The following is a 27,530-nucleotide window of genomic DNA, read 5'->3' as shown; positions in this document are numbered from 1 at the left end:
TCTCTAGGAGACAATATGAAAAGTTGATCCATTGCAGATATGCCAAAATTTTGGTTTACATTAAGTATAACTTTTGTGCAATGTGTTGAATGAGAATGAGATTGGTGACCAAGTTAAATAGAAATTATGATTTGAACTGGCACATAACAGACATCTTACAGTAATTTTCATTTCTAGCAAAGAGAAAAGACAAATAATTATTTGCTATTACATTAAACCATACTCTATATTAATAAGAGTAGTTTACTGCTTTTTCTTGCATTTTGCAAAGAAGGATCTGCTTGCTTTTTCCTGCAAAGAACTAAGCTTATTAATAGAATGAGGAACTGCTGTTGTGTTAACCAGATGAGACCTTTGGAATTAAGGGACATTGATTACTGTTAAGAAAGACAGACTTTAAATCAAGAGCTGTAGGTTCATATTTCTTGTGTTCATATTTCAGACCAGGCAGCTTCTGGAACAGCTGCCTTGACAAATAGGAGTGAATAGACTGAAGTCTGTTCAACAGATGACTGCAGAGAGAAGAAGAGGAAGTGGCTGATGGGCCTTTAGCTCCCCTTCTGAAAGAGGAAGCTTGACACTTCTGGAGGGGTCAGCATGGAGAGGACTGATACAGTGCAGGAAAAGGTAAAACTTTCACTTGAGACTTTTCCTAAGGACTATTTTGTGGCAGGATCGAACACAAGCCAGACTGTCTGAGAGACAGAAAAAAAACGGAGCTCACACACCACAACACCAGGCCTTTGAGTGTCATCCCTGTCTGATGATCCAATGCAACAGCCCAACAAGTTCAACTGACTGATGATCCACACAGAACACAGAAGGACTTCCATCTCAATAATAACTACAGAGACCACTTCAAATTCTGTTCATTATCATATTAATTTGTTTCCTTTTGATTATTCACTGGTCTCACAGCAGTTCTCTGTTAAACTAACATTCTGAATCTGTACCAGTCCAGCCCTACTCTGCATCTCAATAAAAGAAAAGTAAGTTAATTGACTCAATCAGTTAAAACTGGCTGGATTTGGGATAGTGAGGGCTATTACATTAACCAACTAGGGGTAAATACATAAATAGATTTTTGACTATGCAGAGTTCTCTGGCAAAAAGGGAAACAGGGCACAAGGTGTCCAAAGAGAAAATTATGGCTAGAAAAGCAACAATATTGGTCACTCCATTTTGTTTAAAGGTAATTTTCCGGATTTAATAAGAATAATAACTCTAAGATTCTACATTTTTGAAATTACAAATGCTGTCATCACCATATAAGATGGGAATGTTATTTGTCCATGGATCCAAGATTGTGTGAAGATCTCCAATCTTCTTCTAAGTAGCTCACGAGCAACAACAAAAAGTTTGAAAATAGTACAGTACATTCATTTGTAATTGCGCAAATGAATGACAAATTGCATTTGAGAAATTGAAAGCAAATAAAGCAAATAAATCATTCTAATCAAAACAGCTGTATCTAAAATGTATTAAACTTATTAAGTGGGAATTAAATACTATCTTTGTATTTAAAAAAATATATTTAGTTACCACTTGTAGTACACTATGGGTTCAAATGTACTATAAGTGATATCTAAATATATTTTTTAAATACAGAGATAGTATATTAAAAGCACATTTAAGTTCACAATCACACTCAGTCACCAGCTCAGTCACTCTCTCCGCACTACATTTCCCAGCATCCCTCCAGATCGAGGCCTCGCTAAACACTGAAGCAGCTGAAGCAAATGTGCCTGTCTCTACGGTGACCCCTTGTGGTCAGAACAGTGTAAACGCAATAAAACTCAGGCCAAACATGTATAAAAACACCTTTTACAAATCTATTGCAAATGTTTTATTGAAAGTAAAATCTATCAAATGCAATTAACTAATCTAATATGATTAAATATAGGGTGTCTGTATAATATGTGTTCATTTATCAATTTTCAGGGCTTGTTTTGTTTGTTCCATGGCTAAAGCTAAACAGACCAATAAGAGATAAATAACTACCATTAATCATTTAAATTATTCTAATGTCTAATTAAAACATCTACAAATGTAGAAAACTGATCAGAGATCAGGTAAACTCATAGGGTAAAGCTCATAGACACTTGTTCAATAGTTCTCAGTGAATCTGCATGATTCATGGGTTTACTTTATCATCGTCCTCTACCGGTGAACCATTGAAATTTGGTTTCGTACATGGTTTCGTAACAGTTATGACGTTATGAAGCCTAGTTTACTGAAATCATGTGACTTTGGCAGTTTGATAACACTCCGAATCACTAAAGCACGTGTTTTGAAATATTTTTTTAGAATCAAACATACTTCTTTACATATTGATGCATATGCATATATTTTTTATTTAAAGATATTTCATTTTAAACATGTTAAATAGTGCTATTTATGTTACCAATTTGTGGCACTGTGTCCAATGCAGCTTTCTAAAATGACTGCTCCATCATCCCAAACAAAAGGCTACACCCACTTCAGCCCATCATTTCATTGGGCAGACATGTAAGGTGATATATGTAGGTGATATATAAACTAGGTCAATAAACCCATTTATCACCATATTTTGGAAACTCATGATCATATTTCAGTGCAAAATTATCCAAAGGGTAGGATGAAATTGAATATTGTTTCTGCTGCTGTTTTTCCAAACGTGTTCTTAGAGCCTGTATCTAATGTTACAGTCCTGTTCAATTATTTGCATATTCAGGGTGGAGTCAAGCAGCAGATCCTGTTGTGATGAATAGACTGATAAAAAAGACTCTTTGTCACTTGAGACTTGAGGCTTCTCCAACACCAGGAGTTTTTGTCCTATTTTTCTTGTTGTTTGCTAAATTCATTTATGTATTTCATTAATAAAATTCTACTTTTGGGTTGCTTTAATTTGCGTGTGGCCTCTTCGTTGAGCTGCCTTGAGCCAGGTGGATTGTAACTCTACCCGCTTTTATTTTCTGAAGGCAGAATGTGGTGAAAATGAAGCTTCTCTTTAATTTGCTTGCAGTGATCTTGATTTTACTTGACAAAGGTAAGACCTTTATTTGTTACAATCAAATTGTAACAAATTGTAACATTTACAAAAATGTTACAATTTGTTACAATATTTTTACAAACAATTTCTGTGAGCGTCTGATTATGTAAGAGGATAACGCCTAGCAAGGTCATAGGATTAACACCTGTTAAAGATAAAAACTGGAGTTATATTTTGCATCTGTGTGTGTGAGAGGGGAACATGGTCGCATCACAGGGAAATACACTGCCATGACAGTCCCAGACACCTGAAAATGGACACAGTGGATGATCCTCATATGTAAACATGCATTTACTCATTTCACTTGCACAAAACATTAAGTATTCCTCGAAATGAATAAAGTTTTACACAAACCTGTAATAATTAACTATATTAAATTACACAATATACTTTATGCATTTAATCTTATTTTATTAACTATTGTATTTGCCAACCTTCAATGATCTAACTAAACCATACTAAATAAGCAAAAATTACTTTAGATTAGATTTAGAAATAAGAGTGTTGAACTTCCTTCTCATATATCCTATTCTTCTATAAGAACAGCAGCACAGCTGAAAGGTTTGTTTGAGCTGCACCCTCTACTGTAAATATGCATTTGCTTCAGTCTTATTCATTTCACTTTTGGTGTGAAAGGGCCAAATTTTTTTGCCATAAATAGATATTTTTTGTTATTAAAAAACAAATAAGCAAACCCAGCCCAGGTGAGAAAAAGTAACACAAAAGTAATGTAATGCATTACTTTTCATAAAAAGTAACTAAGTAACACAATATTGCAATCTGTAATTTAGGGAGTAACGCAGTATATTGTAATGTATTACTTTTAAAAGTAACTTTCACCAACACTGGCCATGTTCTCTTCACACACATATACACTTTTCCCTTCAAAACATTCTGTTCAAGTAAAGTTGGTTCCAGTCGATCGTCTTGGTTACATTATGAAAATGTGAATCTACTCAAACTGATATGGTAAAACTGGCGACATTATTAACAGTCTGAACGGTTGCATGTGACAAACACTACCAGTGTAAAAGCACAATGAGCTCATGTTGCTTCAGCTCTGCTTGAGCAGCCAGCGTGACAGTCAACACATAGTGCATCTTGTCATCTTTTCACCGCCAGTTATAAGCAGAGCTATGTTTGTAAACATAAATCCATCTCTGCAATTGTGATTGTAAGAATGACAAACAAACACACTGCACAAAACTCTGCATTTAAATGGTCAAAAGCAAATACTTAAAGGGTTAGTTCACCCCAAAATTGCTCACTCTCATGTTGTTCAACACCCATTAGCCCTTCATTCATCTTCAGAACACAAATTAAAATATTTTTTTATGGAATCCAAGAGGGTTTTTTTTTAATTATAATTTTTTTTATCTCCCATAGAAAGCAATGGAATTACCACATTCAAGGTACAAAAAAGTAGCAAAGACATTGTTAAAATAGTCAATGTGACTACAGTGGTTCAACCTTCATGTTATGAAGTGATGATAATACTTTTTGTGCATAAAAACAAAACAAAAATAACGACTTTATTCAACAATTTCTTCTGCCAGACTGATGCAGTTGATGCAGTGAACGTACATCAGCGCTTCCGTGTTTACATCCGAACGCTGACATTGACTTTCTGTGTGGAACTGCACCATACTGTGCCACTATTGAGAATTACAAGAGGTTTAGATATTGATGATTTGTTGAAAATAATAGTTTGGTTTGATGTCACCAAAGTCAGTGTTTGCTTTAGTTGTGCAGTTTGACTCTTTACTTATTTAATGTTAGTTTTTACAAGTACTTACTTACTGTTGAATCCATATCGTAAAAGTATGTTTGCAAAGGAAATGTATCGAATAGAAATAAACAAAGCTCAACTGAGACATTCACATTGTTGAAAATTAAATAATCATATTCCTCGCAGGATCCTTTGAAAGTTATTTTTGTCATGTTGTATTGTTCTTCTCTCCTCATCTCACTAACATGCCAGTGGGCATTGCTAACGTTGCAATGATGAAGTAGGCTTGTTAGGTTGGTTGTTTGCTGGCCTGATGTCAATACAAGCTTTTATTTGGCTAACAAAAAAAAATTCAGTTCCAAAACTTACAGGATATTCTTATAATACGATGACCTCTTATATATGATAAGCTCAAGGAAAAGTTGATTTCTCGATTCATGACCACTTTAAAGAACCCAACAATATTACAATATTACAACAACTGGACAATGGAGGAATAGCAGTATTACACACATAACACTTCTGCTGTTTGTTTGCAAGTGTTTTGAATTCAGGCAAATTTCTTTACTCAAAATCTTTATATGTAAAAAATTCACAGCAATGTTGTATATTTTTATTTGACTTGTGTTTCTTCTTCAGGAATGTCTGGTGTTGGTACAGATAAAGTGTCAGTGTCTGTGATTGAGGGAGATTCAGTCACTCTGAACACTGGTGTTCAAACAAACCAACAAGAAGAGATTAAATGGTATATTAATGACACTCGCATCGCTCAAATCAGGGGAGATCTCAGTAAGATCTGTACAGATGTTCAGTGTAATAAAGGAACTGAGAGATTCAGAGACAGACTGAAGCTGGATCATCAGACTGGATCTCTGACCATCATGAACATCACAACCACAGACTCTGGACTTTATGAACTGAAGATCATCATCATCAGCAGCAGCAGCGACAAGGCCTTCAATGTTACTGTCAGTGGTGAGTGAATGTTTAAATGCAGTTTATATACACTATATTGCCAAAAGTTTTGGGACGCCTACCTTTACGTGCATATGAAATTTAATGACCGCCAAACCCAGACTTGTCCATCAGGTTGCCAGACAGAGAAGTGTGATTCGTCTCTCCAGAGAACACGTCTCCACTGCTCTAGAGTCCAGTGACGGTGTGCTTTACACCACTGCATCTGACGCTTTGCATTGCACTTGGTGATGTAAGGCTTGGATGCAGCTGCTCGGCCATGGAAACCCATTCCATGAAGCTCTCTACACACTGATCTTGAGCTAATCTGAAGGCCACATGAAGTTTGGAGGTCTGACGCTATTGACTCTGCAGAAAGTTGGTGACTTCTGCACACTGTGCACCCTGCTCTGTGATTTTACATGGCCTACCTTTTCGTGACTGAGTTACTGTTGTTCCCAATTGCTTCCACTTTGTTATGATATCACTAACAGTTGACCATGGAATATTTAGTAGTGAGGAAATTTCACGAATGGACTTATTGCACAGGTGGAAACCTATCACGGTACCACGCTTGAATTCACTGAGCTCCTGAGAGCAACCCATTCTTTCACAAATGTTTGTAGAAGCAGTCTAGAAGCGATTTGAACACCTGAATTCAATGATTTGGAGGGGTGTCCCAATACTTTTGACAATATAGTTTATGTTTTAAATACATTTTAAATGTGTTTCTTGATTTTTATAGGCTACTGTTTACAGATAATCTTTACAAACTTGTTTTTCAAGTTCAGATTATCTCACTTCACAACAAGGGTCTTCAACAACTGATGTTTGATTACAAATAATTTTGTTAAAAAATTCAAAACATTGAACAAATTGAACACATGTAGCCAATCACAGTCATGTCTGCTGATCTCTTGAATGCAGTAGCCAGAGGTACTGTAGGCTATTCAGGTTAGAATCCAGTTATCACTCATATATCAGGTTAGAATCCCATATCACTCACACCATATCACACATATCCAGAGTTTTTGTTCAGTGCTGAGCTCTGCTCCTGAATCCTCTCTATATATCTGCAGTTGAGCTCTGAAGGAGCGGCTAATCATGCGATCTCTGATCAGCTTCTATTATTATCGGTTTAAATTAATATAATATAAAATAAATATGTAAAATATGTTTGTAAGAACAAATCATGCATAACTGTTTCTTTTCAGATTGAAAGTCAAGAAAAGGTTTTCATCTTCAGTTCTTTCATTTTTTGTAGTTTATTAGCATCTGTTGGTTTGTGTTTCAGATGTTCCTGCTGCTGAACTATATGAAATTAAGGAGGGAGAATCTGTCACTTTAGATTCTGGAGTAATAAGAAAGCCAAATGATGAGATGACATATTTTATTGAGATTTCCATCGCTGAAATCACTGGAGATCAGAGTAAGATCTGTACAGATGTTCAGTGTGATGACAGATTCAGAGACAGACTGAAGCTGGACAATCAGACTGGATCTCTGACCATCACAAACACCAGAAACACAGACTCTGGAGAATATAAACTGAAGATCATCATCAACAACAGCAGATTCAGCATCAGCAGAGTAAAGAGAGTCAATGTTACTGTCACTGGTGAGTACAGAATTACGTCAGCCAATGAGAAATTTTAAACCAACACATAAGTGTCGTGTTGTAGACTGTTTGTTTATTTATTTATTTTTAAAAAGAAGAAGCTTTGACTTTAGACTAATGTTATTAACATGAAAAATGCATAGTTTTCCTGCTAATATTCTGTGTTGATCTCACAATGCTGATGCTGTTTTAGCTGCTGTGCCTAAAAAAACAACTGGATGTATCAGTTAAATCATTATCATACAACTGATGATCAAAGTAAAAAAATATATATATATATATATATCAGTCAGAGATATTGGTAAATATTGGATGTATAATCATTCACTCTCTAGTAATAATGACTGTCTGTCTTCAGCTGTTCCAGGTTCAGGTCTGTCTTCAGGTGTTGTAGCAGGAATAGTTGTTGCTGTTGTTGTTGTTCTGCTGGTTGTAGCTGTAACTGCTGGTGTGATTCGCAAGAGTCACCGCAAGAGTCATACAGCAGTTCAACAGAATGTAAGTATTATACAGCTGATTTAACTTGATATATGACATTTACTCTGCACAAAAACCTTTAAAATAACAGAGGTATGAATACATGTTTATTACAATATATTGTGGTGTAAATGTACATTATAAATAGTCATCTATTTTTGTCCTTTATTTTTCAAGTGTCTTAATAAAAAGTACATCAGTAAGCATTTTTGATGTGATACTGAAATCACAGTACTTCAGGTTTGGAACAAAAGATGTTTAAGTTTAAGACACTGTGTTGAATATTTAGGGAAAGAAAACCTCTGTACAAACAACTGGAAAAAAAATTCCAAGTCTGTATTATTTGTGCGTTTGTGTGACTGAGACATCAATCCTCCTCATTACTTTTACCTTTTGTGTTTTTTTGCAGGAGAATAAGTAACTTGCCACCTGATCCAAATTACATTCCTTTGAGGCAGATGGGAATGTGACTAAAAATATGACTTTTAAAGAAACATTAAATAAAAAATTTAAATATTTAGTGCCAGATTTACTAACAGCTTGTGCCACCGCAAACCCTCTCGTCATTAAAAAATCTACTGTCAGGATTTACTGAAGACACGCAGTGAAAAAATGTTGCTGAAAAAGAGTGGACACAAATTTCTTTGCACCTGACCTTATTACATATGCATTTAAGTTCCCCCGTTCAGACGCTAAATTTATGGGAGAAGAGTAAATGAATCACGCAACACCATTTACTAAGGTTTGTGCTTGTCAATTTACTGATATTTGTGCCATTATTTAAAGCATGTCTTACAGCAGACACTAATTTGCACTGCTCTTGATAGATTGTGTTGGTTATTATGGAAATGATCTGCTCCATCTGTGCTCTTTAATGTGCGCATAGTCAGTAAATCATCCGCAAAACTTTACACTCCCATTCGTGCTTTCATAGGATTAGAGCGTTCCCACACTGATTTTCCCTGTTGGCCCTAAGCATTAAACGGTATATGCAAAAATTTAAGAAACAAAACACGTTACCAGCAATAGCTGCGAGTGATTGATGTCTTTGAGTGTGTAGAGGTACAGGAACCGTGAGACATTAGCCACGCTTACTTTGCACTTTTTTTTATTCCGAATAAAGTCATTCCAAATGAAAGATTCGGTGGAGTGTTTACATGAGGTGTTATCTAATCCGATATGGTGTTTACATGCACTTTCAATCGGAATGACTGCACACATTAGTCTATATCCTGTTTGCCGCCGTGTATTCATGTCAACATGGAGGTCCGTTATTTCTTATGCACGCTATTTTTATGTAATGTGTTGCTCTTAATCAAGCAACAGCATGACATTTGTAGCATATTACTGCTGGATATGAGGAAAAGACTCAAGTAGCATCTCAACACTACCCCTCCATCCTCCATAAAGCAGAAGCGTGTGGATGAAGGTCCGTAGTGATGATTCACTTAGTTCCTTCAGTGTATTTAATAAATGTGTTGTTTCAGTTTTACTCCAGTTTAATTTTGCTGCTGCCATTGTGCATTCTGACGACCTCTGACCGCTTGACGTGATGGCGTAGATGCAAAGTAATCGGTTTAACACGCTTACATGGCAGACTTGTTTGATTTATAGAAAGGTTTATCATTCGGTTTGGGCATTTTTATTCCGATTGTGGTGTTTATATGGAGCATTTTCATTCAGATTGGACTTTTAAACCCATTACAATACTCCATGTAAACGCACCTAGTGTCTTTTTCTTGTCATTTGCACTATAATGCTGATCTAGTTTGACATATCAGTTATTTTGTCCCGTCTGTTTACATTCTCTTATAACGGATAGAACTGATTGCTTTTCCATAATTACCTCAACAAGACAGGCATTATGAGCAAGATTTTACTCCTCAACACAAGGACAGTCTGCTCTACTGATGCTGTAGGTGCTTTTACTGCTATTACTGGAGAAGACTGTATCAATATTATAGTTTACACACTAACAATTAGTCATCCACCTTCATCAGAAAACACTTTCCACCAGCCATACTGGAACCAAAACCAGACTTAATAAGCGTGGAAAGTCAATGATTTATTTTAAAGTTGGTGAAACACTTTGCTGAGCGTTTATATTATTATGCATGTAATATATGTGTTACACTGCGTTAAACTTGAAAATTACCTGATAGAGGAATGTTACTGTCACAGTTCCCGTCTGCTTTGGACTCCATTTCCCATGATCCTCCCTGGCCCACACCTGCACTCACTCTACCACTCAGCAATCATCACCCACACCTGCAAGTCATCCTCTCATCACCACAGCTCTACTTAAGCACTCCACTCACCTCAGTTCACTGTCTGTTTGTGTTTGTACTAAGGACTTTCCATGTTTGTTCCCAAGACTTCCAAGTTGTTCTACTCCAGTGAGTTTACCCAGTGTCTGTGATATATATATATATATATATATATATATATATATATATATATATATATATATATATATAATATAAATATATAAATAATGCTCTAGACTTGTGGTTTTCCTTGTTCCCATTTTTGGATATGTATTTCATGTGGTGCTCACTGTAAATATGTAAATGGCCTCAAGAGGTGTGACGTGAAGTTTATTTAAGTCAAGTAAGGCCCAATCCCAATTCTATTTTATACCCCTTCCCCTTGCCCCTTGAAACAGAGTGTCAAGGGGTAGGGTTGAAAATATTCCCCTAATAAATGGGACACCACTACTAGACCGTTATAAGTCGTCGCTAGCTCCTACGTCATAGATGCACCGATGTTTATCACACACTTCTAAGATGCCATCGATAGCTGTAGTGATCTCTGTTGCTTGGGCGACAGCTATTTTACTATTAGTGCACATATCTCACAGTAATCAGGCACAAGCAACATAAACGTTTAACAGACTCACTCCCAAAGTTGTTTTGCTGTGTATTTCGATTTCAAGAAACGCTGCTCGTTTTCTGCACGAAAACGTATGAGCCTGCGTGTTTCCTCCGGAGTCCCTACATACAATACTGATGAATAAGCACGCAAACTGAATGCACTTTTTGTTTATATCATGTAACATACACGTATTTATGGACGTAACCACAACAAAACAATACATTAATCAGGCATGCGGCAAAGAAGACAATTAGCTGCCACCGGATTTGAATTTATGTTGTCAAATCAACGCGGGTTTCAATAAAATATAAAAAAAAATGTTGTGGAACTATCATAAAGTAAAAAACATTAGCAAACTTTTTTCATAGCGATTTTAACAAATCTTTTTTCGGAGAACATAACCGTATACATGAACACAAGATTAAAGGCAACATAAAACAAGTGATTATTTATTACTAAAATACTGTTTACCGTAAGAAAATACTTACATTTATGGGTCTCTCTGCTCGCTCGGTCGGCCATGTTGGAAATTTCTCATACCCCTTCGTCTGAAGTGTGGTCCCGAAAAATCTTCGTTTGAAGGGCTACCTGGCCCTTCCCCCTACCCCTTCCCCTCCAACCAAATGAGAATTGGGACACCCCTACCCCTTCACGTGAACGCGCGAGACAAAGGGGAAGGGGAAGGGGTAAGGGGTAGAATTGGGATTGGGCCTAAGTGTTTTAAGAAAAGTTATTTAATTGTCAAAGCTAAATGCTAAAATCCTGTGCTAAAGATTAAAAAAAAAAAAAAAAAAAAAAAAATCAATATGTGGTCATGACTAGTCTTCACTGTGGGGGCTTTTTGTAATAAGCTATTTTAATTAAACAAATATTGTGTTTTTTGCACTCTGAGCAGAATGTTTTTAGACATTTTCTTTTGTCTTAACTTTATAAGTGAAAAAACAACAACAATATTTTCTCTTCTGAATTATGAGAAATATAGTTCAAAACTATTGTTTTTTTTTTTTTTTTTTTTTTTTTTTTTTTTTTAATAAGGTAATATTGAATAACTGAGTTAGCCTATATATGGTTTTTAACACTGGTGCACTACTTTCACTGTTCAGTCCTCTGATGTATTGTGTGGTGATCGTTGGGCGACTGTTTGTTTTTGCTGTTTGTCTTTCTCCATCTCTTTTGTTCTCTTCTTCTCTGCTGCTGCTCTGACAGCTGTTATTTGCATACACCTGTCCTCCCCCATTGGCTGGCTATCAACTAGCACTCCATTGGCTCTTGACCTGCAGGAAGAAGCCCAACAATAAAAGCAGCCAAAGAGGCACAGCTAGCAGGTTTGTCCTCTCCACGTGGGCTCATTCTCTCCTATCCCAGACAGTTGGCCAGCTGTTGATATAGTGATGAGAGAAACGAAGCTTTTCGAACTTTGAATCAATCGAACCAATTGCTTCGCAAAGTGATTCACTGTCTCGAAACGCCGCACGCTGGTGACTCCTGCTGGTCAGAATTGTGTAAATGCAGCGTAAACTCAGCCTGAACCTACTTAAAAAACACCTTTTGCAAACACATTGTAATCTATTAAATGCAATAAACTAATCGTCTAATACCATTAAATATTAAGTGTCTCAATATGTAATATTTTATTAAATTTTATGGCTTGTTGATCGTTTTATGGAGAGTTTGGTAATTAGACGAATAAGAGATTGTAAATGCAGCTCTTACTTTTTATAATACAAATGTGTCAGTAAATGTGCATATTTGTGTTTGTGACAGCACTCTGGACAATGTATGTTTGTATTTACAACATGTTTTTGCATCTGTAATATAGCCAACCATAGACATGTTTGTTGAGCTCTTAAATGCAATGACCAATCAGAGGAATTTAATTAAGTCAGAATCCCATTTTTTTTTTTTTTTTTTTCTTTTCCTAGTACTGAGTTCAATATGTGGTCATGACTAGTCTTCACTGTGGGGGCTTTTTGTAATAAGCTATTTTAATTAAACAAATATTGTGTTTTTTGCACTCTGAGCAGAATGTTTTTAGACATTTTCTTTTGTCTTAACTTTATAAGTGAAAAAACAACAATATTTTCTCTTCTGAATTGTTATGAGAAATATAGTTCAAAACTATTGTTTTTCTTTTTTTTTTTTATTAATAAATAAGGTAATATTGAATAACTGAGTTAGCCTATATATGGTTTTTAACACTGGTGCACTACTTTCACTGTTCAGTCCTCTGATGTATTGTGTGATGATCGTTGGGCGACTGTTTGTTTTTGCTGTTTGTCTGGCTTGTTGATCGTTTTATGGAGAGTTTGGTAATTAGACGAATAAGAGATTGTAAATGCAGCTCTTACTTTTTATAATACAAATGTGTCAGTAAATGTGCATATTTGTGTTTGTGACAGCACTCTGGACAATGTATGTTTGTATTTACAACATGTTTTTGCATCTGTAATACAGCCAACCACAGACATGTTTGTTGAGCTCTTAAATGCAATGACCAATCAGAGGAATTTAATTAAGTCAGAATCCCATTTTTTTTTTTTTTTTTTTTTTTTTTTTCCTAGTACTGAGTTCTGCACACCTGCAAATCTTCTCATTAACAATAATGTCTAGACATATGGCAAGCTGTTTTAGCTTAACTTGTTCCCTGTCTTATTTGTTGTATTTGCGTCCCGGCAGTGTGAACTGGACGGGCTACTACACCTTTTAAGTTACTCACATTTCAGACTCTCATTCCACACAGCACTCCGCCACGCTGTCATTGGTTCAAAAAGTTCTCCAGTTTCAACCAATGGCTATGCAGTTACACGCATAACTGAATCAACTGCTTCGTGATATGATTCACTGGTTCGAATCGCACACGCTGGTGACTCCTGCTGGGCAGAACAGTGTAAAAGCAACGAAAACTAAATTCAAACATGCACAAAAACAGCTTTTACAAACCCATTAGAAATGTTTTTGAAGGTCTAGTCTATTAAAGACAATAAGTCATCTAAAATATGATGAATACACTTCATCATTAAATATGACGTGTCTTTATAATTTGTGATATGCCTATTTTAATAGGCTAAATTTCCAGGCTTGTTTTGTTTGTTTTATGGAGCTAATCAGTCCAATAAGAGACTTTTAACTACACCATTTCCTTTTTATTATACAAATGTGTTATTTAATGTTTGCAAATGTATATAAACTGATCTGAGATCAGGTAAAAATCATACAAGTTCGTTGGTTCACAGTGATCATCGCCCCCTAGCGGCGGACCATTGGAATTTCTGACCAGTACTGAAATCACGTGACTGTGGCAGTTTGATACACGCTCCTTATATTATAAGTGATTACGCGGATTTAAACCTACCTATATTGTAGTTATATAAAATATTCACAGGCAGATTTGCTTTATGTATTTCCCCGGCGCGGAAATCAGGCACATATTAATGTCAGGAAACACGACTCCTGGCTGTATGTCAATGGATTAGGTTTATTTGACAAGTTGTAAGAAATACTTTCGAGTCCAACCTTTAGTGTAATCGTTTGTTTTACTCGCGTTTTCACAGTTTCCCCTATTAAATCCAGTCACGCAGCAGGTTCTTTTGCCACTCAGTCCAGAGGGAGCGCGCTTTCGGCGGGAAAGTGACGTTGCCGCGCTGAGGCTGAAACCTTTTACAGTCTATGGCTGAAACGTGTGTTGCAGGCTATGACGCAAATCTTCATTGACAGAAATGTTGAAATTTAATATTATACACATTTTTACAGCATTGGAAAACGTTAAAAATGTGTCATGTTTGTCCTACAGAAACCATATGAAAACAAAAAATATTTTTCCATTTTCATACATTTTTGAAAAAGGTCCAGGGAGCCACTAGGGGGGCGCTAAAGAGCCGCACGCGGCTCTAGAGCCGCGGGTTGCCGACCTCCGTTATATTGGTTCTTCAGTTCTTCCTCTGTGTGAACTGCAGCATCTATTTATAGCGCACTGTGTCGAGTAAAAGTAGAAAAAATAGAGAGATGCGATTTTCTGCTTTGGGCACTAGAGGGCGATGATGTGGTTGTGCTTATTTTGCCAAAATATCCAGCAGAACGTGTGACAAACTGAGCAACTATATTGCTATTCAGTTTTCTTTTTAAACGGGAAGGGTGGGATAAATACATTTTCAATAAAGTTAATAAATTTCTATGCGTGTTAAGATAAAACATTTAGTTGAGTTTCTGGATGCTACGCCACTTGTGAATCACTAAATTAAATGAATACAGAGCAACACAATTTCAGATACAACAATATCAACTTATGAGAGTTGCAAAAGAAAAAAAAAACATTAAAGAAAGAGAGGAAAAAAACAATCAGGAAGATGGCAGAGATGTTGAATCTGATCACCGTTTTGATTTGAAATTTCCATACACGGGCTCCTTTGATTTCTGCAAGGAAAAATATACAGTCAATTGAGAGAAATGGTTTAAAGACATTTTTTTAAAAATTTTAATAATATAATTTAACTTCAAATTCACTCAGAGTTAATATGCATGCTTTACAAGACCATTAAAGTTTCTATAAAATAATGTCTTTGCAGGTCATAATTTTTAAGATTTGAACATTTTAATTGATTGTAGCTCATGTATTATTTAATGATCACTGTCGTCTAGTTGATGTATCTATTTTTATCTGGAGGATAGCCTGTATATTTTATATCCTTCCACAGTAATGAACTGATCATTTGCATTAGGCTGATCACATGATGCATTGTCAATGATCACTGTCCCATATCAGCGAATGTCATCTCATTCAAATGAATGATGTACAGTCACTTCGTCACTGACAATCAGCCACTTGTAGCTAGTGTAGCTAGAACTGCTGCTGATCTATGAGAATCTTATTCATATGAAAAAATACTATGGAAGTCAGTGGGGACCAGAAACTGTCTAGTTATCAACATTCTTCAAAATATCTTCTTTTGTGTTCTTCAGAAGAAAGAAACTCAGGTTTGAGGATGAGTAAATGATGACACAATTTTCATTTTAGGTGAACTTTAAAGTGTCAGTTCATCCAAAAATAAAAACTATCCCATGATTTACTTCCTATCAGGCCATTCAAGAAGATATGAGTATCTTTCATCAAAATATCCTGGCTCTTCCCAGCTTTATAATGGTAATGAATGGGGCTTGAGATTTTGAAGCCCAAAAAATTGCATCTATCATAAAAGTAATCCATACAGCTAAGGGGTGAATAAAGGCCTTCTGAAGTGAAGACCTTTAAAAAAAAGAAAAGCCTTTCGACATTTGTCAATATGTCATGTGTCAGGTCATCATCAACATGTGGATTGCCACGTCTGTTCACTGACCATCTGATGCTGCAAACTTCAGTCACACTAACTGAACGCAACACAGTCATAAATGATCTTACCTTCTTTCGTTTTGTTGGTTTACACAATGCTGAATCAGTTTTGTCTTTCTCATGGGTCTGGTCTGCATTAACATCTATATAACACATATATGTTAAAACAACAGTTTTCATTCTTATATTGATATTTGTGCATTATAAAGCATAAATATTTCAACATATGATGATCTCCTGACCTGCTTTTTTACGTTTCCTGCAGATGCACCAGATTCCGACTGCAAATATAATCAACAGAAATCCAGCAGCAGCAGCAGCAACAGAGATCAACACTATCAGAGACACTGAGACTGGAGTAAAAGAGAGACAGTCATTAATGTAAGTGAATGTGTAAATAATCACATATATCAGCTCTGCTGTACCTGCACATGTGTGACAGAGGTGAGTGATGTCCAGATGTTGAGTCTGGTTGCTGATGGGATTGTTCAGCACACAGCTGTAGGTGTTTTTATCCTGATATTCCACCTCCAGAGGTAGAGAGAGACTGATGCTGAGATCAGACACACTGATGCTGGACAATAAACTGTTTCCTTTGTACCAGGAGAGAGTCACATGACTCACATTCACAGCTGAACACACCAATGAACAATTTGATGATGATGATGATGAAGAACATTGTGAAGAGTTACTGCTGATGACAGGAACAGGCAGACGAGCTGAAAAACATCAGAGAATAAAGAGAAATATTTTAAAATCTAAACAATCTTTTTTTTTCAGTTGAGTGAGTATTGACGGTCAGCGATTGTTTCTATCATTTCAAAGGACAGAATGTTTAAACCAAAAAAACAAAACCAAAACAAACAAAAAAAGAATATGTGAACGTTTGGACAGATGATCTCTACCAAAGACTATAGAATAACACAAGACGTGTCTCTCGTATTATTTTGAATGGGAGAAAGTGTAACGCGCAATATGGCGGAATAAGTCCCGCCTTCTAAATAAGAGCCAATCGCCGACTGGTAAAGTCATCGCGTCACTTCAGCGGCCGTTAGAATCACCGGTTTCTATTCGGTTGTTAAGTCTGACGTCACGCGGCAGCGCTTCCGGGTCCTAACGCTCTATCTCATACCACAAGAAAACAACAAATGGTGCTAATATACATACACGATGTGGTGTAATACTACAAAAAATATATATATAATTATAACCTTTATACAAAAATTCCAGATGGCCAGACAATGATTCATCTTTTATAAATCGTTAAAATATTAATATCTGTGAGGCTGTGAGCACGGAGACTGTTGTGTAGACTGTAAGTATTTAAAATGTTTAACTTTTTAAAATGATTGATGTTTAATATGAATAAATAGCGCTCATAAACGGCTGTCGATGGCATTCTCAAGTGAAACGAGTCGAGGCTTGGACCCGGAAACGGCGTTCCTTACGTCACGACTTAACAAGCGGATAGACCTTATGTCGCCCCGCCCCTTTTCAGCGTTGCGCTCGTTGTCTTTTGACTTCCGGTTTGTATTTCCAGAGCGATATTACATTTATGAATGAACTGCTCGTTTTAAAATCTTCTCGATCTACTGACATTTGTTAAGACATCTGCTTTAAACATAACAATGCTCATGATAACTTTCATTAACTCTACAACAAGTAAATCCACTTAACCAACTAATTATTCTTTGACAGCGATGCCATAGAAATGTACAGAGCTACCGCAAAACGGAAGTTCAAAGACAATTTTATAAAGATGGCGGCACGCTTGTTTCTCTGGTAAATAAGGTCTCAGACTCACGCCTCCAAAGAGACGCGCATTTAGGTCTGCGCGTGCGCATTAGCTTGATCCAGCTTTAAAAATACAGTTTTTTTTTTGTCATGATTCGAGAGTTTAGAAACTAATTTTATGAGCCAGTTGTTGTTAGATTTCATTGGTGATTTCAAATGTGAAATTTAATCGTAAGGTTGGCGAACAGTTTTGGAGAATTTGATGTTTCCCCATTCAAAGAGATTGCATGATGCCCAGGATGCCCGAGAGGCGTTTCAAAGATGGAAATGACTTGTCTTAAAGGGACTTTGTCTCTACTCACCATAGACAGAAACACTGAATGTCTTTGATGATTTTTTCGCTCCACTTATCTCTAGTTGATAATCTCCAGCATGTTCAGTTCTGGTGTTTGTGATGGTCAGAGATCCAGTTTGATCGTCCAGCTTAAGTCTGTCTCTGAATCTCCCATCAGGAACATCACTGTATGTGAAAAAGTTTTGCTTCCGTTTCTTCATTTTAGCTATGATAGAGTTTTCAGCTCCATGTTTCCACAGTATGTCGTCATCTTCATGTATTTCAGTAAGATCAGTGTATAAAGTAACAGAATCTTCCTCCATCACTGACACTGAATCACCAAACACACCTGATGAACAGACAAATTTTACACAGACTGAGACTTCTGAAGGTTTACAAAACCTGAAATCATCTGTAGTTTGTAACTAAAGATAACGGAAAACCATTCAGAACTTCCACAGAAACGCAAAAGCAAAAGAAAGGTGAGACGTATGAACATGTTATTAAAGGATAAGTTCACTTTCAAATTAAATTTTACTGATAATTTACTCACCCCCATGTAATCCAAGATGTCCATGTCCTTCTCTCTTCAGTCAAAAGAAATTAAGGTTTTTGATGAAAACATTCCAGGTTTATTCTCCTTATAATGGACTTCAATGGCCTCCAGACGGTTGAAGGTCAAAATTACAGTTTCATTGCAGCTTCAAAGGGCTTTAAATGATACCAGACAAGGAATAAGGGTCTTATCTAATGAAACCATCACTCATTTTCTAAAAAAAACAAAACAAAAAAAAAAAAATACATAAATGCTCATCTTGAACTAGCTCTCTTCTTCTTCTTCTCTGTTAGAATTCTGAAAGTGTAGACACTACTAAGTGTATTACTGCCCTCCACAGGTCAAAGTTTGAACTAATTGTTATACTTGCACCAGCATATTGTATATGACAATTTAGTTCAAACTTTGACCTGTGGAGGGCAGTAATACACTTAGCAGTGTCTACACTGCCTGAATTCTAATAGAGAAGAAGAAGAGAGCAAGTTCAAGATGAGCATTTATGGTTAAAATGTATACAATTTTTTTTTTTTTTTTTAGAAGATGAGTGATGGTTTCTCTAGACCATTATTCCTCATCTGGGATCATGTAGAACGTTTTGAAGCTGCACTGAAACTGTAATTTTGACCTTCAACCGTTTGGAGGCCATTGAAGTCCACTATTTGGAGAAAAATCCTGGAATGTTTTCATCAAAAACCTTAATTTCTTTTCGACTGAAGAAAGAAAGACAAGAACATCTTGGATGACATGGGGGTGAGTAAATTTTCAGCAAATTTTAATTTGAAAGTGAACTAATCATTTAACGGTGTTTTAAAGTTATCTGCTATTTAGAGCACAATTAATGTATAATGCAACAAAGTCAGTAACAAAATGAAAATGTGAATTCACCTGCACTTTCAACACCTTCATATTCTTAAATATGGGATGTTTAGATCAGGGGCGTTTCCTCCGAGGAGGCAAGGGAGGCAGTGCCTCCTCAAAAAATTAGGATGAGAAAATAATCCATATTACAAAAATAAAACGACGCAAATATTACAGAATGCAACAATAGAAGTGTACAAGTCACTCATTTTTCTAAAGGAACACTGTCCAACAACAACACCCGCAGGTAAAGCTACAGCAGGAGTCACGTCTCTCCTGCCTCCCATCCTGAAAATCAATTAGACCTCCTAGCACGCGGTGGGTTTTGTGGGGGGTAATAGAGAATGAATGGGGGAAAGTTACGTGAGAGGAGGCAATGTCTCCATCACACTATGATTGAATTTGTGTCTATGACAGTGTACACCGAGCATGACTGATGATCCGGAATAAAATACTTTGTTTAACCCTCTATGGTACGGTGTTGCCTCAAGGTAACACAGTCTATTTTAGATTGTTTTATGAACTTTTAAAAATAAATAAAAATGAATTAGAATGTTTATTGATATTGTTATAAAGTCCAATTTTAAGCAGGAAATAAACACCACAAATATTTTTTTCCTTATTGATATTATTGCATACCATACAGGTAGTGTTAATTTCGTCACCTATTTTTAATTTAGTCTTAGTCTTAGTCTTGTGCCAAATGTCCTTGTTAGTTTTAGTCATATTTAGTCATTCACATATCTTTTTTTGTTAGTCAAGTTTTAGTCGACTAAACGTCTCGTCATTTTAGTCTAGTTTTAGTCAAAAGAAAACTCAAGGTATCTTAGTCAAGTTTTAGTCGACTAAAAGTCTTTTAATTTTAGTCTAGTTTTAGTCAAAAAATTGTAGGCTAGTCTTTTTTTTTTTAAATAACACATTATTACTGAGATTATTACTGATAAACATTTCAGTAAAAAAAGTGTTTCACATATCTCAAACATTGGTTAAATGTCATAATTACCTGACAAAATACACTTGTTGAAAGATTTTTGTTGAATGCAAATGTTAAACGTGTCTGGTTTTCAATTTCTGATTTAGGAAACACATTCACAAATGATTAACCTGTTCTAAAGAGTATTTTATTTTAACCAACACAATTCAAAAGCTAGCATGTCGTCGTCGCTCGTCACTCGTGTTCGCTTTGGGTGTTGTGTGTTCAGCAGTTTCGTGTTGCAGCCACAGGCGTATGAGACCTGTAAAGCCTTGTTTACACTGCACGCGTGTGCGGCTCGTTACGGCTGCGACGCGGCTACCGGAGCTGATACACGGGCACTCTAGTCAATGCTTGTGTTTACACCAGCTGCGCCGCGGTGCGTTTGAGAAGCGTCCCTCGCCTCCAAGACGCGCAGCTCAAATACAAAACAAAGTCAAAATAATCACCCTGTGTAAACTCCCGCTCATATTTTACATCACTTGAAACTGACGACAAGAGATTCGAAGTTGAAAAACTTGAAATGTCTTTGTTTGAGTTGACATCGCGCAGAGGACGGAACAACACCTTACCAAAACATTTTCGTCTCGTCTTTTTTCATCAACAATAATGCATGTTAATTTAGTCTTAGTCAGCGTTTTTGGACAGTGGTGCAGTCTTGTCATCGTCTCGTCTTAGTCATGAAAAAAAAGGTCGTTGACGAACATATTTCGTCTCGTCTCGTCTGACGAAATTAACACTACATACAGGGTTAAATTGTTACTGCCTCTAGTTATTGTTTTGGAATAAATGTCAAAAAAAAAAAACTTAAAACACTAACTTGATGAGATTGACTTGGTTTTAATAAATAGAACTTTAATTACATTGATAATGTAAAAATAAATATAATTGTATGTAGTTTCTTTTTTCCTCCAAAGTCACGTGATTTCAGCCGTTGGCAGTTTGACACACGATCCGAATCATGACTCAATACACTGATTCACTTATGATCCGATGCTTTCTGAAGCAGTGTTTTGAAATCGGCCATCACTAAATAAGTCGTTATTTAGTTTTTTTGGCATACCAAAAATAGTCTCGTCACTTTACAATAACTGAACCACTGTACTCACATGAACTGATTTAGATGTGTTTTTAGTACCTTTATGGATCTTGAGAGAGGAAATGTCATTGCTGGTTATGGAGGCCTCACGGAGCCATCGGATTTCAACTAAAATATCTTAATTTGTGTTCCGAAGATTAATGAAGGTCTTACGGGTGTGAAACGGCATGAGGGCGACTAATAAATTACAGAATTTTCATTTTTGGGTGAACTAACCCTTTAAGACATAACAGATTATGTTTGTATTTTAGATTATTGGTATCTATAGTTCTTTGAAGATCCACTTTTCATTGCCCAAAAAGTTTTTTATAGTCATAAAAATTTATTTGGAGAAAAAGAAAAAAAACTATTATAGAACCTAATACAAACCTATTAATGTTCATATTAAAATCTACTCTACTACTTTTAAGAACTGGTTACTGGAAGAGAAGCAGTTGAGAGGCATCTTTCTCTGTGTGAGTGATCTCACGAGTGAGATCTTTTTCATGGTTTATTTCATTTAATAACTCTGTTTAAGATCAAGCAGGTCCCACACTTTTTCACATTCATGCATGTTATTAAAAAAAAAAAAGAACAAAACCGAAGCTGAAATATCAGACCCACATGCTTTGTTTCCGATAGACATGGGCCTACGCAACTTAATATATAATGAGGGTTCTTTATTTAGCCTACATACTTAATTAAATTTTTTAACAACCAATTATTTTGTTTTTATGCATCAAAGCAGAATCATTCACATCACAATGCATCATTAAAATGATTATATTGCACAGGTCAAGCTCAAGCCATTGATAGACTCACAGGACTTTTAAAATTGTGAGCATCTTGTGGTGTGGAGGATGGATGGATTTCCAGGCCATGAAAAATCATGGAAATAAATAAAATGAAAAATAGTGTATAATTATAGAATTGTTTTGCTTATATACTTAGCTCTAAAATATTTTATCAGCATAACTACGTACATGCACTCATTGTTTTCATGAATTGATATGTTCATCAAAAATTCAATCGATTTAAAAAAAAAAAACTAATTCATCACGATTAAAACATTGGCGTTTTTAATATTTTTATATTGTAATACTTTCACAGTTATTCTACAAATGAATGTAGAAAAATCTTCACATAAACCCATTATAATAAATGTCATATTTACCTATGACCTTCCTTTTTTCTAACAGGTAGAAATATACAGAAATTGAATAAAGTTACTTCACTGCATAAATTATAAATGAAATATAGATTAATCCTAATTTAAAGCTACAATTTTCTGTTACCTTTGTTCTTTGATTAACATCAATGACAGACATCACAGCAACTGGATTATTAGTCAACTTTTAAAGTTCATTTAAGACGCTATTTAACTCTTTTAAGACTGCTCTCATGAGGACATTTGACAAAACTGGTATTTTGTCAAATGTAGTTGTTTGTTCAAGCGCGAAAGAGAACTCAATAATGACGTGTCTTTTTGCGCATTTTCTTCAGAATCCTCAAGGTCCAAAACATCCTTTGATTTTCCAAAATCACCTGCATTTTTAAACCCATCCCAACATTGAATTATCTTTTTAACCCGAGGAAAACTATGATATATAGCTCTCACAGAAGGTGCGAACATTCGCTGATGCTCAAGAAGGCAACATGATGCTTTGAGGGTCAGGGCGTGGAAACTTTTGCACAGGATGATCAGGGTAAATCTTTCTTGTCTTGAAACATGTAAGTGTCTTATGTAGCTTCTAAAGGGCAATACTAAAAATAAGAACTTGAAACAAAATAAGTTTCCACCAATCAGCCTGTTCAAAAAGCTCTTACTCTTATGTGTTGCCTTGAGCATCAGTGAATGTCTGTAGCTTTTGATCATCCTGCTAACAGCAGAATGTATAAGAATCAAAGAAACAAATGCATATAAACATTTGACCTGGGTCTTTTGTTTATTTTAATTCAGTTATTTTGTTCTGTGGCCTATAGGTAAACATCTGTTTACATCGAGTCAAAGTGTTTATGATGCCCATTTAATGGGGAGGGTTGCGCGTTATTTTCAGTATGTGTACTTACGGTGAAATTACCTAAAAAAAAGTATTGGTCAGTATAAGGTAACTTGTATGGGTTAAGGTTAGGTTTAGAGGTTGGTTCATGGTTAGTAATTAGACATTACCCAATTATAGTAATGACTATATTGAGTACATGGGGAACAGGACTGTAAAATAAAAGTGCAGCCACGTGGCCTTGTGGTGCAGTAACAGTGCAGTCCTTTTTTCTAGCTCAAAACACATTAGAGAATGTATTAATTTATTTTTATTTATTTTTATTTTATATATATTTTATTTAAATTTATTTAAATCTAAAAATTATACTGAATTATTATGAATTTGCAAGAATTGCTTTTGAATTCCATCAATTCAAATGAAATCTATGAATCATAAGTCAAATCAACATTTATCATTTATCAAGATAATGTGCTAAATTTTCCCCAGACAATTTCCATTATTTTCCATGACTTTTATCATCTGTGAATATTACTGATATTAAGCAAACAAAAAAACGAAAACAAAACAACAACATATATTTACAACTTACCGATCAGACGCCACGAGCACAAACAGAACAGAGCAATCATGTGAAACATTTTATTCAGTGTGAAACATCTGAAAAAGGTAAAACTGTCTGCCATCTCACAGCCTTTCTGAGTCAAACTGAAACCTGCAGTGGTTGGTTATTTTCAGAGATGAAAAGTGTGTAGTCAGTGCACGTGCCTTTATTTTCTAGGTGAAGGGGCTTCTTCCTGTCCTGCTTTTAATGATTCTCACACTTAACGCCTTCACTAAACAGCGGTTAAACTAGACTCTTAAAGGGTTAATTCACCCAAAAATGAAAATTCTGTCATACATTATTCACCCTCATGTCATTCCACACCTGTAAGACCTGTTCATCTTCAGAACCAGGTGTGCCTCATACGTCCTGAAAAGTGAAGCTGCGGGCTCTTTGATCGCCCCCTGGTGGCTGGATGCAGTACAGGTCATAAACCCCGCCCTCTCAATACAAATGAACGGGAAAATGAAAATAAATTATGCTTAAAATAAAATTTTCCAAAAGATGGTTTTGGTCATTTAAGGTAGTTGTTATCACTACTAATTATTTGTATGGGTATAAAATAATAACTAGCAGGAGAAAACTAATGATAGCCTACTCTAATTATAGCAATCAATCTCCTGTAACGTTAGTTTAACTTTATTTATAATGGCAGGACCGTTTCTGACAAGTTGTTTCTAGTGGCATATTATATTGAGTTTATCTACTGAATTTGCTGTTTCAAAAATTGTATTGCTCTAGAAACAGAATAGCCTATTATTTTATAGGTAGAATTTTAAAATTGTTTTTAATATATATAGCCTATTTAAAATACATAAATGATCATGCAGTCGTCTGGGCGGAAGTTTGATACCGCGACTCCGTCCTTTTGTTTTGAATCAGTGGTTCGGAGCGTTAATCAAACTGCCAAAGCCACATGATTTCAGTAAACGAGGCTTCATTAAGTCATAAGTGTTTCAAAATGTTTTGAAATTTCAATTGTTCACCACTGGGTTGACGAATTTGTTGTACAAACAGGATGTAGCCTAGTGGTTAGTTGGTGAGACATTAGATGTCGCGGCTGGAACAACAACACAAAGTATGGCAATGCTAATCTCAGGTACTGTTTATGTGCTCTATATAATGTTAAAAGTGTCTGATGTGAGTCTGAATACCGTGTATTCCCAGCTTTGTAGCCGAACTAAAAGTCTCTTTGAGTGAAAGCAACAATGGATAATTTTTGTGAAAATAAATAAATATAAACAAGAATGTTCAAACTGTCAACTTAATGTGAACAAAAGAGTATATTCTATGATAAAGATTGTTTCAGTAACTCAATATGCATTTTAAAGGGGACATATCTTGAAAATCTGATCTTTTTCCATGTTTAAGTGCTATAATTGGGTCCCCGGTGCATTTACCAACCCAGAAAACGTGAAAAAGGACAACCCAGTAACTTTGTTTTAGCAAACCTTTCTCTGCTACCATGTTAAAGGGGACCTATTACGCCCCTTTTTACAAGATGTAAAATAAGTCTCTGATGTCCCCAGAGTGTGTATGTGAAGTTTTAGCTCAAAATACCCCACAGATAATTTTTTATATACATGTTAAAATTGCCACTTTTTGGAGTTGAGCAAAAACACGCCATTTCAGTGTGGGCCCTTTAAATGCAAATGAGCTGCTGTGCTCGGCCTAAGAAGGCGGAGCTTCAAGAGCTCATTCTCTGGTGTCAGGATTCAGTCAGGACGAACTATAATGTCAGAAACTGCGAATATGCTGCATGGAGATAGAACAGGTATAGTTTAGTTCAATTACAGTTATAACTTGTATTGTCTTCTTGTTTTTATCCACTATATTATTACAAGCCTGTTTACCAATGAGTGTTATAACGTTTATTGTACTTCACACAAAAGATGAAGCGTCCATTTTCACTCTAGATAATCACTGTAAGAGCTTAAAACACAGTGCAAGTGTGCATTAAAATATTATCCATAAACTCTCTCTTTCTCTTTCCCTTGCATTATCATCAACACACATAGCGAAGTACACAGAAACACTTGTTACAACTAACAGTAAACAAATATATCAAGACCTTATGCCTTTTCGGGTGGTAAACTTTAAATCCGTAAATAAACTCTGATGAATTGTAATAAAGTGCTCTCACCTTCATTACTGCCGTATCCAATATCACTCTGGAGGCTGTAAGCTGGATCATGAACAGTTTGCACTAATCTATCCTTTTGTATTGTATTTTCCCTTTGTATTGACATTCGTTCACAAAGCAATCCAGTGTTAAATGATTTACACAGACATAAATTAATTTCGGTAGAGTTGAGGGAGCATTTTCTTTGAAAACAAAATGAATCCACCTTGTCTTTAGTGGCTCAGATTTCAGGAGTAAATGGAGAGAGCTATGTGGATTAATCCATCCAGCTACATAACACCTAAAACTCTTGGGAGACATTCTCGTCAGTGCCGCAATGGTGGACTGTGTACAATTCGCTGTCTGTCAACATTTGTGGGCGGGGTCTGTTTCTAATGTGATGTCACTGCCAGGAACCTGCAAACGGCTTGTTCAGAGACACTGCTTATGATTTATGGGGATTAAAAAGAGGCCAAGCAGGTTGTAATAGTACTCATCTGACTTTATTCCTCTCCAAGCGAAGTGAGTTCAAGTGTTCAAGAGTTAAAGTAGTTGTAAAGCTTTTCATTGGAGTCATCTCATGAAATCCATGCTTTTATCTTTGCGTAACAGGACCTACCAACAACAACTTCTCTTTGTCACCAGGACCTGCAACATTTTTATTGAATTTTTCTCTCTCTCTCTTTCTCTCTCTCTCTCTATTTTTTATATATATATATATATATATATATATATATATATAATATATACATTTATATTTTCATTTGTTTTTATATGGTTTTAATGAGAATATTTTTGGTGTGCCAAAAAAACAAAATAACGACTTATTTAGTGATGGCCGATTTCAAAACACTGCTTCATGAAGCATCAGAGCACAAATGAATCAGTGTATCGAATCATGATTCGGATCGCGTGTCAAACTGCCAACGGCTGAAATCACGTGACTTTGGCGCTCCAAACAGCAGATTCGACACACTGATTCATCTGTGCTCCGATGCTTCCTGAAGCAGTGTTTTGAAATCGGCCATCACTAAATAAGTTGTTATTTTTTATTTATTTTTATTTTTTGCCGCACCAAAAATATTCTCATCACTTTATCATATTAATATTGAACCAATGTACTCACATGAACTGGATTAAATGTGTTTTTAGTACCTTTATGGATATTGAGAGAGGAAATGTCATTGCTCCCTATGGAGGCCTCACTGAGCCATCGGATTTCAACTCAAATATCTTAATTTGTGTTCCGAAGATTATCGAAGGTC

General features: G+C 35.8%; 1 protein-coding gene and 1 long non-coding RNA gene across 2 annotated transcripts; one reads left to right on the top strand and one right to left on the bottom strand.

Annotated features, from left to right (window-relative positions):
* The first annotated feature begins 2,015 nt into the window (after window positions 1–2,015).
* On the top strand, window positions 2,016–11,484 carry LOC125269118 (carcinoembryonic antigen-related cell adhesion molecule 1-like). Its single transcript, XM_048191881.1, has 5 exons — window positions 2,016–3,028; window positions 5,400–5,735; window positions 7,009–7,332; window positions 7,691–7,830; window positions 8,219–11,484. Exons 1-5 carry the CDS (start codon window positions 2,977–2,979, stop codon window positions 8,228–8,230), a joined length of 864 nt encoding a protein of 287 aa, XP_048047838.1. The 5' UTR covers window positions 2,016–2,976; the 3' UTR covers window positions 8,231–11,484.
* A 2,759-nt stretch (window positions 11,485–14,243) lies between these two features.
* On the bottom strand, window positions 14,244–16,552 carry LOC125268236. Its single transcript, XR_007184845.1, has 3 exons — window positions 16,249–16,552; window positions 16,076–16,149; window positions 14,244–15,093 (listed from the first exon to the last, which is right to left on the bottom strand). It is a non-coding gene; the product is annotated as an uncharacterized LOC125268236 (long non-coding RNA).
* Between the last annotated feature and the right edge of the window lie 10,978 nt (window positions 16,553–27,530).

This window comes from Megalobrama amblycephala, linkage group LG5, assembly GCF_018812025.1.
Source record: "Megalobrama amblycephala isolate DHTTF-2021 linkage group LG5, ASM1881202v1, whole genome shotgun sequence".
Classification (NCBI taxonomy): domain Eukaryota; kingdom Metazoa; phylum Chordata; class Actinopteri; order Cypriniformes; family Xenocyprididae; genus Megalobrama; species Megalobrama amblycephala.
Note: the sequence above shows the minus strand (reverse complement) of the source record. Positions and strands in the feature narration are given on the sequence as shown.

Coding starts and splice junctions, on each gene's coding strand:
- LOC125269118 (XM_048191881.1), top strand. CDS start 2,977: ATGAAGCTTCTCTTTAATTTGCTTGCAGTGATCTTGATTTTACTTGAC. Junction 3,029..5,399: donor CTTGATTTTACTTGACAAAG/GTAAGACCTTTA, acceptor TTTCTTCTTCAG/GAATGTCTGGTGTTGGTACA. Junction 7,333..7,690: donor AGTCAATGTTACTGTCACTG/GTGAGTACAGAA, acceptor GTCTGTCTTCAG/CTGTTCCAGGTTCAGGTCTG.